Below are 17,267 nucleotides of genomic sequence, written 5' to 3'. Positions count from 1 at the left end.
ATCTGTTTTGATCTGTTGCTGGGTGGAGCCTCTCAGAGGACAGACATGCTAGGCTCCCATCTGCAAGTATAGCAGAGTGTTGTTAATAGTGTCAGGGGTTGGCTCTCTTGCAAGTGGTGGCCAAGCATTAGTTGGACATTCCCTCAATATCTGCTCTTTCCTTACCCCTGCACATCTTGTAGGCAGGGTAAATCTTGGGTCAAAGTTTTTGTGGGTGGGTTGGTGCTCTTCTCCCTCTAACAGGAGTCCTGTCTGGTTAGAAGGTGTCTTCCTCAGTCTCCATGTCTGCCACTAGTAGGGGTCTCAGCTAGAATCACCTCCACATCCTCTCAGAAGCCCACCCTGTCATGGGTCTCCAGCCTATCTCAGAAACCTATGGAGGCCATGGTTTCTCTTCTCTCTGCAAACTCTCTGTCCTCCTGCCCCCTCCACACATCAGATCCCCACCTGTACTCATTTCCCTCAAGCATTTCCTCTGTTTCCCCTTCTTAGTGAGATTGATGCATCCTCCCTTAGGCCCTCCCTCTTTTGGTCTGTGAATTGTATCCTTTACTGTATGGCTAATATGTGCTTATAATATCTGGTTATAAGTAAGTACACACCATGTGTGTCTTTCTGTGTCTGGGTTACCTTACTCATGATGATCTTTCCTAGTTCCATCAGTTTGCCTGCATGATTCCCTTGGTTTTTTGTTTTGGTTGGTTGGTTGGTTGGCTGATTGGTTTTTCAAGACAGGGTCTTTCTGTGTTAGCCTTGGCTGTCCTGGACTCGCTTTGTAGACCAGGCTGGCCTTGAACTCATAGTGATCCGGCTGCCTCTGACTCCTGAGTGCTGGCATTAAAGGCATGCACTACCACACCCAGCTTGATTCCCTTGTTCTTAATAGCTGAGTGGTATTTCATTGTGTAAATATACCACAGTTTCTTTATCCATTCTGCAGATAAGGGACATCTGGGTTGCTTCCAGTTTCTGGCGATTACAAATATAGCTGCTATGAATGTATGTTCATAGGTTCATACGAACATTGAGTAAATATCCTTGTTGTATGATGGGGTATCTTTTGTGTATATGCCCAGGAGTGGTATAACTGGGTCTTGAGGTAAAACTATTCCAGTTTTTGGTTTTGTTTTGTTTTTTTAAGAAAAAAAACCTCCAGATTGATTTCCAAAGTGGCTGTAAGTTTGCACTTCCACCAACAATGGAGTAGTGTTCCCCCTTTCTCCACATCCTGATCAGCATGTGCTGCCTCTTGAGTTTTTTGATCTTAGCCTTTCTAAGAGGTGTAAGATGGAATCTCAGAGTTGTTTTGATTTGCATTTCCCTGATGACTAAGGGCATTGAGCATTTCTTTAAGTGCCCCTTGGCCACTCAAGATTCCTTTGTTGAGAATTCTGTTTAACTCTGTACCCCATTTTTTAAGTGTATTATTTGGTTTGTTGGTGATTAACTTCTTGAGTTCTTTATATGTTCTGGGTATTAGCCTTTTGTCAGATGTAGGGTTGGTGAAGATCTTTTCCCACTCTGTGGGGTGATGTTTTATTTTGTTGACAGTGTCCTTTGCCTTACAGAAGCTTTTCAGTTTCATAAGGTCCATTTACTAATTGTTGATCTTAGAGCCTGAACTGTTGGCTTTCCAAGAGTTCAAAGATCTTCCCCACTTTCTCTTCTAATAGATTTAGTGTTTCTGATTTTATGTTAAGTAAGGTCTTTAACCCGCTTGGACTTGAGTTTTATGCAGGGTGATAAATATGGATCTATTTGCACTTTTCTACATGTAGACATCCAGTTAGACCATCGCTATTTGTTGAAGATGCTATTGGTTTTGCATTGTATAATTTTGACTTCTTTGTTGGAAACCAAGTGTCTTTAGGTATGTGGGTTTGTTTCTGTGTCTTTGATTTGATTCCATTGATCAATCAGTCTATTTCTAAGCCAGTACCATGCTATTTTTATTTCTGTTGCTCTATAGTACAGCTTGAGATCAGGGATGGAGATTCCTCTGGAAGATCTCTTATTGTACAGGATTGTTTTAGCTAGTCTGGGTTGTCGTTGTTGTTGTTGTTGTTTCCATGTGAAGTTGAGAATTTATCTTTGAAAGTCTGTAAAGAATTTTTGGGCTTTTGATGGGAAATGCGTTGAATCTGAAGATTGTTTTCGGTAAGATGGCCATTTTTACTGTGTTAATCCTGCCGATCCATGAGCATGGGAGATCTTTCCATCTTCTAATATTTTCTTCAATTTCTTCCTTCAGAGACTTGAAGTTCTTGTCATACAGGTCATTCACTTGCTTAGTTAGAGTTATACCAAGATACATTATATTATTATATTATTCCTAATTTCTCTCTCAGCCCATTTGTCACTTGTACATAAGAGGGCTACTGATATTTTTTTAATTAAATTTGTTGCCAGCCACTTTGCTGAAGGTGGCCTTCTCTGTGAAGCTAGAATGATATTCTGTCCTCCTGTTTTCCTCCAAGGCTTGCAGCCACTTAAGGCACCCGTCTTTCCCCACTCATCTTTCCATCACCCCTGCCTTTCTCTCATTTTTCTCTTTTTCCTTCTTCCCTCTAACAAATACTAATGAATATTTGCAACGTTTATCAGTCTTGTGTGATGGCTGTGAAGGATAGAAAGGTAAAGCAGATTGAGAGCTTAGCTCAGTCGGTAGAATGCTTGCCCGGCATGAACAAAACACTGGGTTCGATACCAAGCACTGCACAATTTCAGCACTGGTGAAATTGAGACAAGATCAGAAGTCCGAGGTCATCCCTAGCTACATAGCAAGTTCAAGGCCAGCCTAAGATAACTGAGCCCTTGTCTCAAAACTGAACTAATAAATAATAATAAACTAATAAAGTAGGAATCTCATATTCAAACCTGAGACTCAGACACGATGGTACAGAAAAACCACTATACAAAGCACAAAGAGGAATTTGCCATAAGAGAGCCACAGTGGCCACAAGAGAGAGTGGACCGAGTTCTGCTTGGAAGAATCAAACAAGACATTTGAGCCTAGCTTTTTCAAAACATACGTAGGAGTTGGAGTTTCAGAAATATTCTCAGAGAGATTTCCCAGATGTGCTATGAGAAAGGACAGGAGATGAACTCACAGGATAGGCATACATTTCTCTCTACTACAAATTCATCTGAGAAACTTTAATAGCAAAAGCAGATGGCAACCAAGAAAGCACCTGAACTCCAACAGTAACATTGCCAGCAACCTCATCTCTGAGTGGCTTTTTCTCGTATTGTGCTTTTGTTTTTTTGGTTTTTTTTTTTCTTTGAACTTTTTCTTTAATTGTCATGCATTATTTTTAATGAGAAAATTGTATTTTGTTTAAATTGTTTAATTATTAAATTGTTAAATTATTGTCACATAATCTTCTGAGATGAAGAATTGTAACTGAGCCCAGCTATGCTATGAGGACAGTGGGGAGACACCAGCCAAGGATAGTCCCTGAATCTGTCCTGGATTTGTGGAGGGCTGCAGCTTAAGTTTTAGGTAAGCATCGCCTGCCCTCTGCTGGAGACTCAAGAGTCACCAAAGGCAAGGATTTGCCTTTCCTGTCTCCCAAGACAAAATGATAAAAAGTAAAAATAAATAAATAAATAAAATTATGCTTCCGAGATTAAAATGTAAAATCATAGTTATGTTTCTGTGACCCATTTTCACCTTCTTTCTGCACGTCTCATATTGGTGGGAAACGTTCACGTTCACTGCCCTCCTTGGCCCCATAGTACAGCCGGTCCTCAGCAGGGATTCAAACCATCACCCAGACAGGAGGAACAGCTTGAGCTCACTGTTTGGTTTACAGGGTGCAGGGGATCAGGGTGACTGTGGTCAGGGAACGGGGTTGCAGTCAGGAAGCCATCAGATGGGTCTCCTACTTACAGACTAAATTCTCAACCTCAAGAATCGGCAGTTCTCGGTTGGGGGGATATCCTATGTAATGCAGGATGCTTCCAAGTGTCCCTGACTTCTACCTACCAGGCACCAACTCCCCTCCTCCCCTCAGTGACGGCAGCGAACCATACCTCTCTGCGCTGCCAAATACCCCTCTGTCATGAACGGGTGCGCGTGCGTGCGTGCGTGCGTGCGTGCGTGCGTGCGTGCGTGCGTGCGTGCGTGCGTGCGTGCTCGTGCATGCGTGCTCGTGCGAGCATGGAGGATGAAAGTGCATATTTCCTCCTTTGTCACTCGCCTTTTGTTCCTTTGAGACAGGGTCTCAAAGGGCTGAGGTTTCCTCAGCTTGAGTTTCCTCAGCTAGCCCCAGTACCGCTGCTTACCTCAGAACTAGAGTTATAGGAATGCTTGGGTCGTTACCTGGATTCTGGAACACAACTTCATCTTCGTGACTACACAGCAAGTACTCTTAGTAACTGAACTGTTGGGGCTAGTGAGATGATTCAGGAGTTAAGAGCATTGAATGTTCTCCCAAAGGACCTAGGTTCAATTCTCAGCACCCACTTGGCAGCACACAACCGTCTCTAACTCCAAGATCTACAACGCTCACCCAGACATACATGCAGGCAAAGCACAAATGCGCATAACAATTTTTTTTTTACTTAAATTAACCCATTTACTGCAGGCTGGGCAAGTCTCAAACAGTAGCGCTTCTACTGGTCTTTCAGTTCTTTGAGTCTTCTGATGGCTGACTTTACTGTGACGGCAGAAGTGGTGTTGTAGGTCCAGGCCCCACCAGCCACTGTTTTCATGCAGGAACCACAGTGTCAGATGCCAACGGCTCATCTCTTCATCTCGGTCTTGCCACAGAAGGAGCAAGTGAACTTGGCGTGCTGGCTGATTTCAATTTTCTTCACCATTTTCCGGAGGGACGCACCATAGCGGGTCCCGTATTTCCCCACGATCCCGACCTTCTTGGTGCGTTTAGCCATCTTGCCGGAACCGAAGCCAAAGCCCGAAGAAGAAGAGACGCACTGCGCATGTACCACACATAACAATTTTAAAGTAATAATAACTGAACCACCTCTACAGCCAGAGATCCACATCTTCAGTGCCACCTTCAGTTTCCTCTTAAACCATCAACCTTTGTTGGTTTTGGTGGCAGTGGCAGCGGTGGTGTTGTTGCTGGGAACTCAGATTGCATTAGGTTTCAGGAAAATAAAACCATGTCTTTGATGTTATATAATGCACTCTGTCCCCTGTATCGCAGGCTGCCTTGATAGTTACTGTGGGCCTTGTGGACCATGCCTCCAGAGGAACTGGCACTGAACTGCCAAACCCAGGAAATTTCAAACTTGAGATTTAAAATCTCATCCTGAGAATGGAAGGTGTGGGACAAAGTGCCTGCCTCAGGAGCAGGTGACACAACCCCAAGGTGGTTCCAGGTGGTCAGTCACGTGAGTTTGCCACTTTTCCCCATGTAAATAGAGCATCGCCAGCATCCTAGTCCCAGCCAATCAAAAGCATCCACCTCTAAAAAAAACGCTTCCCTCACTGCCCAAAGTGTTATTTTGTTTGTTTGTTTGTTTTTGGTTTTGGGTGTTTGTTTGTTTTATACAGATTCTGCCTGCATGTGTGCCTGCACGCCAGAAGAGGGCACCAGATCTCACTATAGATGGCTGTGAGCCACCATGTGGTTGCTGGGAATTGAACTCAGGACCTTTGGAAGAACAGCCAGTGTTCTTAACCTCTGAGCCATCTCGTCCCGCTGTTTATTCTGAGCTCTGACACTGGGGAAAGAAGGGTCTCATTCTCCCCGAAGAATTCATCGTTAGACTCCCAAACTTGACTGCCAGCCAGGCTGCTATCTTGGAGAAGTTCACGTGATTGTTAGCAGGCATCTGCTGTTCATCATCCATCCAGTCAGCGCAGATCAGCAGTCTTTCACGCCGTTTCATTGACCACAGTGCCCATCTGCGGTAGTGAGCTATTGGCTGTTCCCAAAGCGCCATTCTGTCTGTCTGCCCACCGTTGTTCCTGAAACACTGTTCTATTCGCTATAGTCAGGTCAGGCTTCCATCTCCACCTGTCTCGGGCCGTTGCGTGTCAGTGGTCCAACTAAAAGAGCCGCCCTTTGCTGTGCAGAAATCTTTTTCTCCCTTATCTCTGGCCAGACATGACCTCATTTCTTGCTCCACCCTTTTCCTGCTGGAGACAGACAGCACTCAGACCTTCCAGCAGATACGTGCACACTTCAGCTCTGTGCCCGGTGGCGGTCCTGCCATTCCAGGAGCACAGAACCACAGGTCGCCGTGCAGACAATGATGTTCTTGAACTTCTAATCATTTTTGCCTCCATCTTCCAAGCACTGGGATTCAGACATGCCTCCAAGATCCATTTATGTGAGGTTATGAGATGTAACTCAGGGCTTCCTACATGGTAAGCATGCACTCTCCAGTTAAGTCACATGCCCGGCCTTGTGTTGGTTTGTGGGATTTTGTTTTATTTTTAAGATACAATTTTGTAATGTAACCAAGGCTGGCCTCGGACTTGCCATTTCCCCGCCTTGACCTCCCCAGTACTAGGATTACATGTGTGTGGCACCATGCAGAGCTTAAACCAGCTGTTATTGATAAGCATCAATCTTCTGATGTGAATATGCAAGGATGGCAAGAATAAAGGACTGCCCTTGTCACCAGCCAAGTGAGACTTGGTTTCGTCAAGCTAACATCAAATTTGTACATAGGCTGATGGCATAGCTCATCAGGTCACAGCACTTGCTGCCAAGCCTGACCACTTTTGTTCCCTACATGGTAGAAGGAAAGAACTGACCTTCACTTGTGTACACACACACACACACACACACACACACACACACACACACACACACATAAATAAATACCAAAAACATATCTTTCAGGATTGTTGTTTGTGAAGTAACCAAAACTTAGGAAGCAGCCGTCATGGGTAAACAGTGTGCTGAGACTTAATGAGGGACAACCAATGAGACCCCTGAGAATGGATGGAGGGCAAGATGCACCACTCAGATAATCACAGAAGGTCCATGAATCATAAGGCCGGAATGAAGCACCTACCTCTCCTCCTCCTCCTCTTCCTCCTCTTCCTCTTTGTCTCCTTTCTTTTATTTTTGGGTTGTTTCAAGAGTTACTTGGGGCCAGGGCCAGGTATAGTGACATACACCTCAAATTTCAGCCCTCAGGAGCCAGGGGCTGGCCGATCTCTGAGTCTGAGGCCAACATGGTCCACAAAGTTAGTTCAGGCTAGCCTGGGCTACATTGTGAGACACAATCTCAAAACTTTGTTTTCCCTTCATTACCTCTAATCCAGAATTTGAGAGGCTGAGGTGGAAAGACCTTGAGATCAAGGGAAGCCAAAGCTATGTAGTAAAAACTATTTCAGCAAAACAAATTGTTGTAAAAACTTGACCTAAGGTGACTGAGGTTTTTTTATTCTGTTTCTGTACTGAGACTGTTTGGTTTTTTCTGTACAGATATTGTATTGTTTGGTCCAAGGACCAAACAGTCTCTTGACTGTATTCGGTTTGTTACATAACTACACTGACACGATTTAAACTCTCTGAAACCCAACACCTAAGGCCCTAAGGCCTTTTGGACAATGGACTATAGATAAGTACGCTCAAATTAACACAAGAATTCAAGAGGCAAATTTTCAGTGTGTTGCTGTCTCGTTTGCATCCACATCGTGTACAATTGTTTCTGATGTTAAGTAAGGAAAGATAGATGTGTGGCCTACAGATGGGGCTGTGGATTTTGCTGGCGTTCTCATCCAGAGACTGGTCACTATTTACCTCCGTTGCCCTGAGACAGAAGTCATCCCTCATTCCAGAAGCAGCCAGATCCCTCTCTCCTCACTACTCAGAACAGCCTCTGCCACAGATAATGCTTCTGTGCATCTTGGGCTAGCAAGGGCCTGCACCAGCCTCCCCCCAGCTGTGCTGCACTTCTTTCTCCTTAGCTGGACAGGCTGAGGCCAAGACTGTCCTAACCTCAGCCCTGCTCTTCTCCTAGTGGACACACGAGATATTTTTGAGCATCTGGTGTGTGCTGAGGCATCATCCTTGCCACTGTGGCCTCTTTCTGCTGCTTTTGGGGGGAGAAGGAGGCAGAGATATATCAGCTTCTTTGTGTCATTACTTCACAGCCACTAGGATACAAGGAAGATTCGAGTCATCATCTGAAAGACTCCATGAGAGGGGTGGGTTGGGGACTAGAACACTGACCTGGCATGTACATGACCCTAGAGAGACCCCAGCCCTGGAAAGTAAAAACAAGAACACTTGGTCATATAAAAGATACCCTTACAGTGCTATGATACCAGGCTACCAAGAAGAGACTTAATACCCTATGAGCATATACAGGGGGAAGAGGTCCCCCTCAGTCATAGTCATAAGGGAAGGGAGTAAGGGGGAAATCGGAGGGAGGGAGGAATGGGAGGATACAAGGGATGGGATAACAATTGAGATGTAATATGAATAAATTAATAAAATATATTTTAAAAAAAGAAAAGAAAAGAAAATCTCTGTCATTAGTCCAGTAGCCATGAGTTTCCTTTTTTCTCTATCACACTGGTCCTCACTGATGGGTTAAAGCAGTTAATTGCTGCTGACGCCAAGAGAATCTGTGTCTGCACATGTTCATCACTGTAACGTTCATTACGCTTCTCTGCTCCCCACTGAATATTCTTTAAAGCCTTCATATGTGCTAACCTCGGGTACTTAATGAAATTTGATGAGAAAATGAAAGAGTATTTGTTAGGATTCCCTGCCTTCCTAACTGGGCTCTTCTTGTTCCCTTGCGACAGTCATAAACATTACTTAAGTATGAGTCGAACTCTGTGGGGAGGATTGTAAACTTTGTCACAGGTGAAAGCAGTCTTGGCGGGCTTTGCCCTTGGACACATCATGGATACTCCCTGAGATTAACCTTGAGATAGACTGGGTGGAGCCATCCTGGGCCTGGAATTCAGGAGGCAGACCTGGGGACTCCACCTGGACTATTGTGTTTCTAATCCACCCTCAATGGGAGGAGGAGACCGGCCCTTGCATGTGAGAGACAAACAGACAGGCAGAGAGGATGAGAGGGGCAGCAGGTTCAGAGTGCACGTGGATCCGGACCAGCACGCAGGCCAGAGACACCTAGGGATCCTTCCATGGAACGGATACCAGAAGGTTCACTCTTGTTTCCCTTTAACCTTTTTCCCTTTTGTGTAAGATAGTGTAAGACCCCCTCCCCTGTGCACCCGACATAGCAAGCATAGCAGCAGTAACGCTATCTTGCAAGGCAAGACTAGAATAATAGGTTCCCGGGACAAGATGAGGCCTGGGGCCCAGAGGAAAAAGATAAAAGCATGCTAAGATAACAGAAACAGTTTGTCCTTGTCAAACAAGATATTTATGGCTGGCCATCTGGCCCAGAGAATGGGTAGACTCCCCTGTTCCCATCTGATGACCGGGCCATAACCTCGCTTCATGTCAAACAAGATATTTATGGACGACCACCTAGCCCAGAGAACGGGTGAACTCCCCTGTTCCCAGAGCCCATCTAATGACCGGGCCATAACCTCGCCTCATTTAAATTTACCAATCAGAGCCCTGTAACTATGCTTCTCGCTTCTGTACCTGCGCTTCTCGCTAAAATCCCTATAAAAGGCCCCCGAAAGGCTCGCTCGGCGTGCTAGCCTCTCCGGAGACTGAGACGCCTGGGTACCCGTCCCTCTACAATAAAGCCTCTTGCGTGTTGCAAACAAAACCTTGGTCTCGCTGGTTCTTGGTGGGGGTCTCCACGTTAAGACCACCGTGCCGGGGGTCTTACATTTGGAGGTCCCACCGAGATCGGGGACCCCCGCCCAGGGACCACCGACCCAAATTCGGGAGGTAAGCCTTTGTGCCGGCCAGCTTAGTCATTGTTGTCCTTTCGTCTCTCTTTCGTCTCTCCATTAATCGTTACGTTACGTGTCTCGGTATCTGCGCAGACTCTCTGAATCTGGCAAGGACTAGAAGGAGTTGACGGACTCGGACTTCTTCCTTGTGCCCCCAGGAGACGTCCCGGTGGGATTCCGTAGGGACTTTCCGTCCCACTAGAACCCTGTCTACCCCAGGGTTATTTGGGGCCCCGGCCCATCTGAGAGGCTATTCGCCTCATCTGGGAAACGAGGGGTCCGGACCCCCTGCGTCTCCAACCTCTGTTTTGTTTTCACTTTGGCGCAAGCGTCCCGCGCAGGCTGTTTTTGGTCTTTTGTGTCTAGTTTTCCTCTGTTGTCTTTCGTTTTATATTTTTGGTACCATGGGTCAGACTCTTGTCACCCCGCTAAGCCTTACCTTACAGCATTTCAAAGAGGTCCGTGTCATTGCACACAATCTGTCAGTAGAAGTCTGCAAGGGCAAATGGGAGACTTTTTGTTCCGCCGAATGGCCTACATTTAATACCAAGTGGCCACGAGATGGCACTTTTAACCTTTCTCTCATTTTACAGATCAAGTCCAAAATTATGGACCCTGGACCACACGGTCATCCGGACCAGGTCCCCTACATAATGACTTGGGAATCTCTCGTTCGTGACCCCCCTCCATGGGTCAGACCTTTCCTCATTCAGCCCCCTCCTATCCCCACCTCTCTTACCATGCCCGCCTTAGAACCTCCCCTGGTCCCCACTCCGGCGGCCCCCTCTGGGACCGGTCTCTATCCCGCCGTTGTCCGCCCCCCCCCCAAGGTCTTGCCGCCGGACGAGGGGCCCCTCCTTGACCTCCTAACCGAAGAACCACCCCCTTATCGGGCCCCAGCGGCCCCAGGCCCAGCCTCACTGGCCGGACTCCAGACTCCCTCAGCTCCTCCCTTGCCGGGGCCACCTGAGGATATTGCGCCGCCGCCACCTGAGTGCTCCGGACCCGCACCCCGCCCTAAAGATATTGCTCCCGCCGCAGCGCCCGAGGCCTCACCAATGGCCGGCCGACTCCGCAGCCGGCGCGAAGTTCCACCCCAGACCTCTCAGGCCTTCCCCCTTCGGGCTGGCACGGGTGGCCAGATGCAATATTGGCCGTTTTCCGCCTCAGATCTTTATAACTGGAAAAATAATAACCCTCCTTTTTCTAAGGATCCCTCCCGGCTAACTTCCCTATTGAGTCTATTCTAGCTACTCATCAACCCACCTGGGACGACTGCCAACAGCTCCTACAGACGCTCCTCACCTCCGAAGAAAAGCAGCGCATCCTTCTGGAAGCACGCAAGAGCGTCCCAGGAGCTAATGGGCGGCCTACCCAGCTGCCAAATGAAATTGACAGTGCTTTCCCCTTGGAACGACCGGACTGGGACTTCAACACTGAGGAAGGTAGGGCCCACCTATGTCTTTATCGCCAGCTGCTCATAGAGGGTCTCCAAAAAGCCGCCAGGCGGCCCACCAATTTGGCCCAGGTTAAGATGGTTACTCAGAAAGCAGATGAGACGCCGTCAGCTTTTCTTGAGCGTCTGAAAGAGGCTTACAGGGTTTACACTCCATATGACCCTGAGGACCCCCTCCAGGCCACCACCCTGGCCATGTCCTTTGTCTGGCAGTCTGCCCCAGATATCAGACACAAATTAGAGAGATTGGAAGAGCTCAAGGAAAGTACAGTTCAGGATCTTTTAAAGGAGGCAGAGAAGGTTTATAATAAGAAAGAGACGCCGGAAGAGAAAGAAGAAAGGCTTAGGAAAGAGTCCGAAGAAAAGGAAGAGAGATTGAGAAAAGAAGCGGAAGAAAGGGAAAATGCTAGAGATAGAAAGAGACATAGGGAAATGAGTAGACTGTTGGCCACCGTAGTTTCAGGGCGCCAGGATAGTCAGGGCCAGGGAGAACGAAGAAAAACCCCTGTGGATAAGGACCAATGTGCCTATTGTAAGGAAAGAGGCCACTGGGTACGGGACTGTCCCAGGCGTCCCAAAGGGCCCCGTAGAACACCCCCCCCCCCGCGGCTCTCCTCAACCTAGAAGACTGAAGAAGTCAGAGTCAGGAGCCTCCCCCTGAACCCCGGCTAACTCTAAATGTGGGGGGGCAACCCATCACCTTCTTGGTGGATACGGGAGCTCAGCACTCCGTCCTCACCACCGCACCGGGGCCCCTGACAACAAAGACTGCCTGGGTGCAAGGAGCGACTGGCGGGAAGCCTTACCGCTGGACCACCGAGAGAAAAGTACATCTTGCCACCGGTAAGGTCTCACATTCTTTCCTTCACGTCCCGGACTGCCCATATCCCCTCTTGGGAAGAGACCTATTAACCAAACTCAAGGCCCAAATTCACTTCGAAGAGGGGCACACTCGTGTGACAGGACCACAAGGGCGGCCTATTCAGACTTTAGTATTAAATTTAGAAGATGAATACAGATTGTATGAGACTGACCCCCCTGGGAACGACACCCCTAGCCCAGACTGGCACGCCCTGTATCCATCATCATGGGCCGAGACTGGGGGAATGGGCCTAGCTCACCAACAGCCCCCCGTATTAGTACACCTTAAGGCTTCTGCCACCCCAGTCTCTATCCGGCAGTACCCTATGTCACAGGGAGCCTACCTGGGAATACGGCCTCATATTCAGACACTCCTGGACCAAGGCATATTGACTCCTTGTCAGTCTCCCTGGAACACCCCCTTGCTTCCTGTTAAAAAGCCCGGGACGGGGGATTATCGGCCGGTCCAAGACTTAAGAGAAGTCAACAAACGGGTTGAAGACATACATCCTACTGTCCCCAATCCTTACAATCTATTGACGGGGCTATCCCCAGACCATGTCTGGTACACTGTGCTGGACTTAAAAGATGCTTTCTTCTGCATAAGACTGCATCCCTCCAGCCAGCCTCTCTTTGCATTCGAATGGAAGGACCCCGAATTGGGGATTTCGGGGCAACTAACATGGACACGGCTGCCCCAGGGATTTAAAAATAGTCCCACCCTGTTCGATGAGGCCTTACACCGTGATTTGGCCGACTTCAGGGTACAATACCCAGACCTCATATTGCTCCAATATGTAGATGATCTCCTCCTGGCAGCCCCCTCTAAGGAAAACTGCCAACGGGGAACCCACGCCCTCCTACAAGTCCTAGGATGGCTGGGGTATCAAGCCTCTTTCAAGAAGGCACAAATTTGCCAGACTGAAGTAACCTACCTAGGTTACTCCATCAAGGATGAACAGAGGTGGCTCACCCCGGCTAGGAAACAAACTGTCCTCCAAATCCCGCCACCGCGGTCCCCCCGTCAACTCAGAGAATTTCTAGGAACAGCGGGCTTTTGCCGCCTCTGGATCCCTGGGTTCGCAGAAATGGCAGCTCCCCTGTACCCTCTTACCAAGCCGGGAACGATGTTTACCTGGGGGCCCACCCATCAACAAGCCTTCGAGGCTATCAAGACTGCCTTAATCTCAGCCCCCGCACTGGGGCTGCCCGATTTAACCAAGCCCTTTGAGCTGTTCATTGACGAGAAGCAAGGCTACGCCAAGGGAATTCTAATCCAGAGACTGGGGCCCTGTAAAAGGCCTATAGCCTACCTCTCAAAAAAACTGGACCCCGTGGCAGCAGGCTGGCCCCCTTGCCTACGGATGGTTGCTACAGCCACCTTACTCCTTAAAGACTCTAATAAACTCACCATGGGACAGCCAATTACTATCTTGGCGCCCCATGCCATGGAATCCCTGGTCCGGCAGCCCCCAGACAGATGGCTCTCCAACGCCGGGGTAACCCATTACCAGGCCATGCTTTTAGACTCGGACAGAGTCACCTTTGGGCCAACGACCAATCTCAACCCTGCCACGCTGCTCCCTCTCCCAGACAGACACGAGGATCATGACTGTCAGCAAGTCCTGACGGAAACCCACGGAACCTGCCCTGACCTCACTGACCAGCCCCTCCCTCGCCCAGACTTCGTTTGGTATATGGATGGGAGCAGCTTCCTGGACACGATGGGCCGGAGCAGCTATCACCACCACCAACCAGGTAATATGGGCCAGCCCTCTGCCCCTAGGGACCTCCGCCCAGCGTGCTGAACTGATCGCCCTGACCAAGGCCCTGGAGCTGGCAAAAGGAAAGAGGCTAACAGTATATACAGACAGCCGGTATGCCTTCACCACGGCCCACGTACATGGAGAAATTTATCGGCGCCGAGGACTCCTCACCTCAGAAGGTAAAGAAATTAAAAATAAGACTGAAATCCTGGCCCTCCTGAAGGCCCTCTTTTTACCCCAGCAGCTCAGCATCATCCATTGCCCGGGCCACCAGAAAGGGGACTCCCCTGAGGCTCGAGGTAATCGGCTGGCTGACGAGACAGCCCGCCAAGCCGCTACAAGACCCCTCGACACGCTCGAGGCGCTCTCTTTACAAGAGGACACCGGAGCGCCAGGGCAGCAGGATCGGAATTGGAAATTCACCAACGACGACATACAGAGACTTCACAAGATGGGTGCTCTTCCTGAAGGCCCCAATCATTGGCGATACCAGGACAAGGTAGTCGTCCCCTCAAAAGAAACTAACTATTTAATTGACTACTTCCACAAGCTCACTCATTTAAGCGCCCAGAAAATGAAGACCCTCCTCGAAAGAGAAGAAACGGACTTTTACCTATTGGGAAAAAAGGAGGCCCTCCAGAGAGCCATTGACAATTGCCGGCCCTGCACGCTGGTCAATACCAACAAGTCCTTGAACTTGTCAGGAACTAGGGTCCGAGGGCACCGGCCAGGGACCCATTGGGAAATTGAATTCACGGAGATCAAACCAGGTATATACGGGTACCGGTACCTGCTAGTCTTCATAGATACTTTTTCAGGATGGACTGAAGCCTTCCCCACCAAACATGAGACGGCCAAGGTGGTTTCCAAGAAGCTTTTAGATGATATTTTCCCCCGCTACGGGATGCCACAGGTAGTCGGGTCCGACAACGGACCAGCCTTTGTCTCCCAGGTAAGCCAGCAGGTGGCCAAACTATTGGGGATTAATTGGAAGTTACATTGTTCATACAGACCCCAGAGTTCAGGACAGGTAGAGCGTATGAATAGATCTATTAAGGAGACTTTGATCAAATTGACACTTGCAGCCGGCACTAAGGACTGGGTGGCCCTACTACCTCTGGCCCTATACAGGGTTAGAAACACCCCCGGCCCACATGGGCTTACTCCTTTTGAGATTGTCTATGGCTCACATACTCCTATTGTTCACTTCCTTGACCCAGATATTGGCTCCTTCGCCACCAGGCCTTCTCTCCAGGCACACCTAAGAGCCCTCCAGGAGGTGCAAAATGAGGTATGGAAGCCCCTAGCCCGTGCTTATAAAGACCAACTTAACAAGCCCCTGGCCCCTCACCCATTCCAGGTTGGAGACTACGTCTGGGTCCTACATCACCGGACCAAAAACCTCGAACCCCGCTGGAAAGGACCTTACGCCGTTCTCCTAACTACCCCGACGGCTCTCAAGGTAGACGGAATTGCCACCTGGATCCACGCAGCCCACGTCAAGGCAGCCGGGGACACGGACCCAGACAAGACAGCATGGAAGGCTCATCGAACCGACAATCCCCTAAAGATAAGACTTTCCCGAGCCTAATTCGCCCAATGACCCTCACTTTCCTCTTCCTTACCCTCCCTTGGACCCTGTCTGCCAGCCCCCACGTCCCGGTTCAACACACCTGGAACGTCCTCAATGAGGAAGGGGATTCCATCTGGTCAATTTCAGACCTTCACCCCCCATGGACGTGGTGGCCAGACTTAACTCCTGATATCTGCAAATTGGCAGCAGGATCACTCACCTGGGACCTACCTGACCATACCGACTTGTCCAAGCCCCCCCGTGAGGCAGCCTGCATCCCCAAGGGAATAGGAAACAGCCTTGGGTGTTCCAGCCAGTTCTACCGTGCTAACCTCCGCTCCGCTGAATTTTATGTATGCCCCGGACAGGGTCAACCTCGCTATCTTGGGCGCCACTGTGGGGGAATTCTTGACTACTTCTGTGCAGCTTGGAGATGTGAAACCACTGGAGAGGCATACTGGAATCCCACCTCTAGTTGGGACTTAATTACTGTAAAGAGAAATAGTACCTATGACGCTCATGGGTCAGGAGAAAGAAACAGGTATAGATACTGGGAGACTGACTCCGATTGGGATGGGGAAAATTGTGCTCCCTTTACTGGCCCAGAAGGCCCCTGCAAGGACAAATACTGCAACCCCATAGTCATTAAGTTCACGGAAAAAGGAAAACAGGATCGTGGCTGGCTTCGGGGACACACTTGGGGATTGCGCCTGTATGTTTCAGGTAAAGACCCCGGCCTGATTTTTAAGGTTAAAATGACTCTGACTACTGCCCCCACCATAGCAATAGGCCCAAACCCCGTCCTGGCTCAGTCACAACCTAGTCAGCCAGGACCCCAGGCACCACCCCAACCTACTCCCCTGACGCCATCCTCGGTAAGCCCTAACACCCTCTCTGCCTTACACTTACATCCTAACACGAGAAATCAGCTCCTGGACTTGGTTACGGGGGCATACCAGGCCCTAAACTATACTTCCCCGGAAAAGACTAAGGAATGTTGGATGTGTCTCACCTCCCAACCCCCTTACTATGAGGGAGTTGCCCTTATGACCAGCATTACTAACTCCTCCACCCCAGACAATAGATGTCTCTCCAACACCCCTCACCGTCTCACGCTGTCTGAAATATCCGGTAAGGGAACTTGCTTAGGGACCATCCCCTCATCCCACAAATCTCTGTGCAGCACCACCTTGACCAACACCCCGAAAGCTTTGGAAACCAGGTACCTTACTGGCCCAAATGGAACCTACTGGGCCTGTAACACTGGGTTAACCCCATGTGTCACAACATCCGTCCTTAAAATGTCCTCGGACTTCTGTGTATTAGTTCAACTCTTCCCCAAGATCACATACCATGACCCCTCTGACCTATACCGCCATTTTGAGGGGATTAATCGTTACCCCTGAGAGCCAGTATCCATCACTCTGGCACTGCTATTGGGAGGATTAACAGTCGGGGGAGTTGCGGCAGGGATCGGAACCGGGACTACTGATCTCACTCAGGTTGCTCATTTTCAGCAGTTACAGCAGGCCATGAACGCAGATCTTCAAGCATTAGAAGAATCTATTAGTGCATTAGAACAGTCCCTGACCTCCCCTTCCGAGGTAGTGCTCCAAAATCGTAGAGGGTTAGATATTTTATTCCTGAAAGAGGGTGGGCTCTGTGCAGCCCTCAAGGAAGAATGTTGTTTTTATGCTGACCATACAAGAGTAGTCAGAGATAGTATGTCTAAGCTGCGAGAAAGACTAAAGCAGCGACAGTTGCAATTTGAATCAGGACGAACTTGGT

At 48.9% G+C, this 17,267-nt stretch overlaps 2 protein-coding genes across 2 annotated transcripts in view; both read right to left on the bottom strand.

Annotated features, from left to right (window-relative positions):
* Positions 1 to 17,267, bottom strand: part of LOC311580083 (uncharacterized protein) — a 355,681-nt gene that overhangs the window by 273,752 nt on the left and 64,662 nt on the right. The window lies entirely within an intron of this gene.
* LOC311578568 (large ribosomal subunit protein eL43-like) lies at positions 4,591 to 4,942 on the bottom strand. The gene is given in 3 exon segments (XM_084748465.1): positions 4,591 to 4,731; positions 4,735 to 4,746; positions 4,750 to 4,942. Coding segments are annotated over 3 exon segments (273 nt in total). The 5' UTR covers positions 4,897 to 4,942; the 3' UTR covers positions 4,591 to 4,617.

The sequence above is a fragment of the Acomys minous genome, assembly GCF_964271855.1.
Source record: "Acomys minous genome assembly, chromosome: 12".
NCBI lineage: Eukaryota > Metazoa > Chordata > Mammalia > Rodentia > Muridae > Acomys > Acomys minous.
The sequence above is the reverse complement of the archived record's forward strand: the minus strand, read 5'-3'. Positions and strand labels throughout refer to the sequence as shown.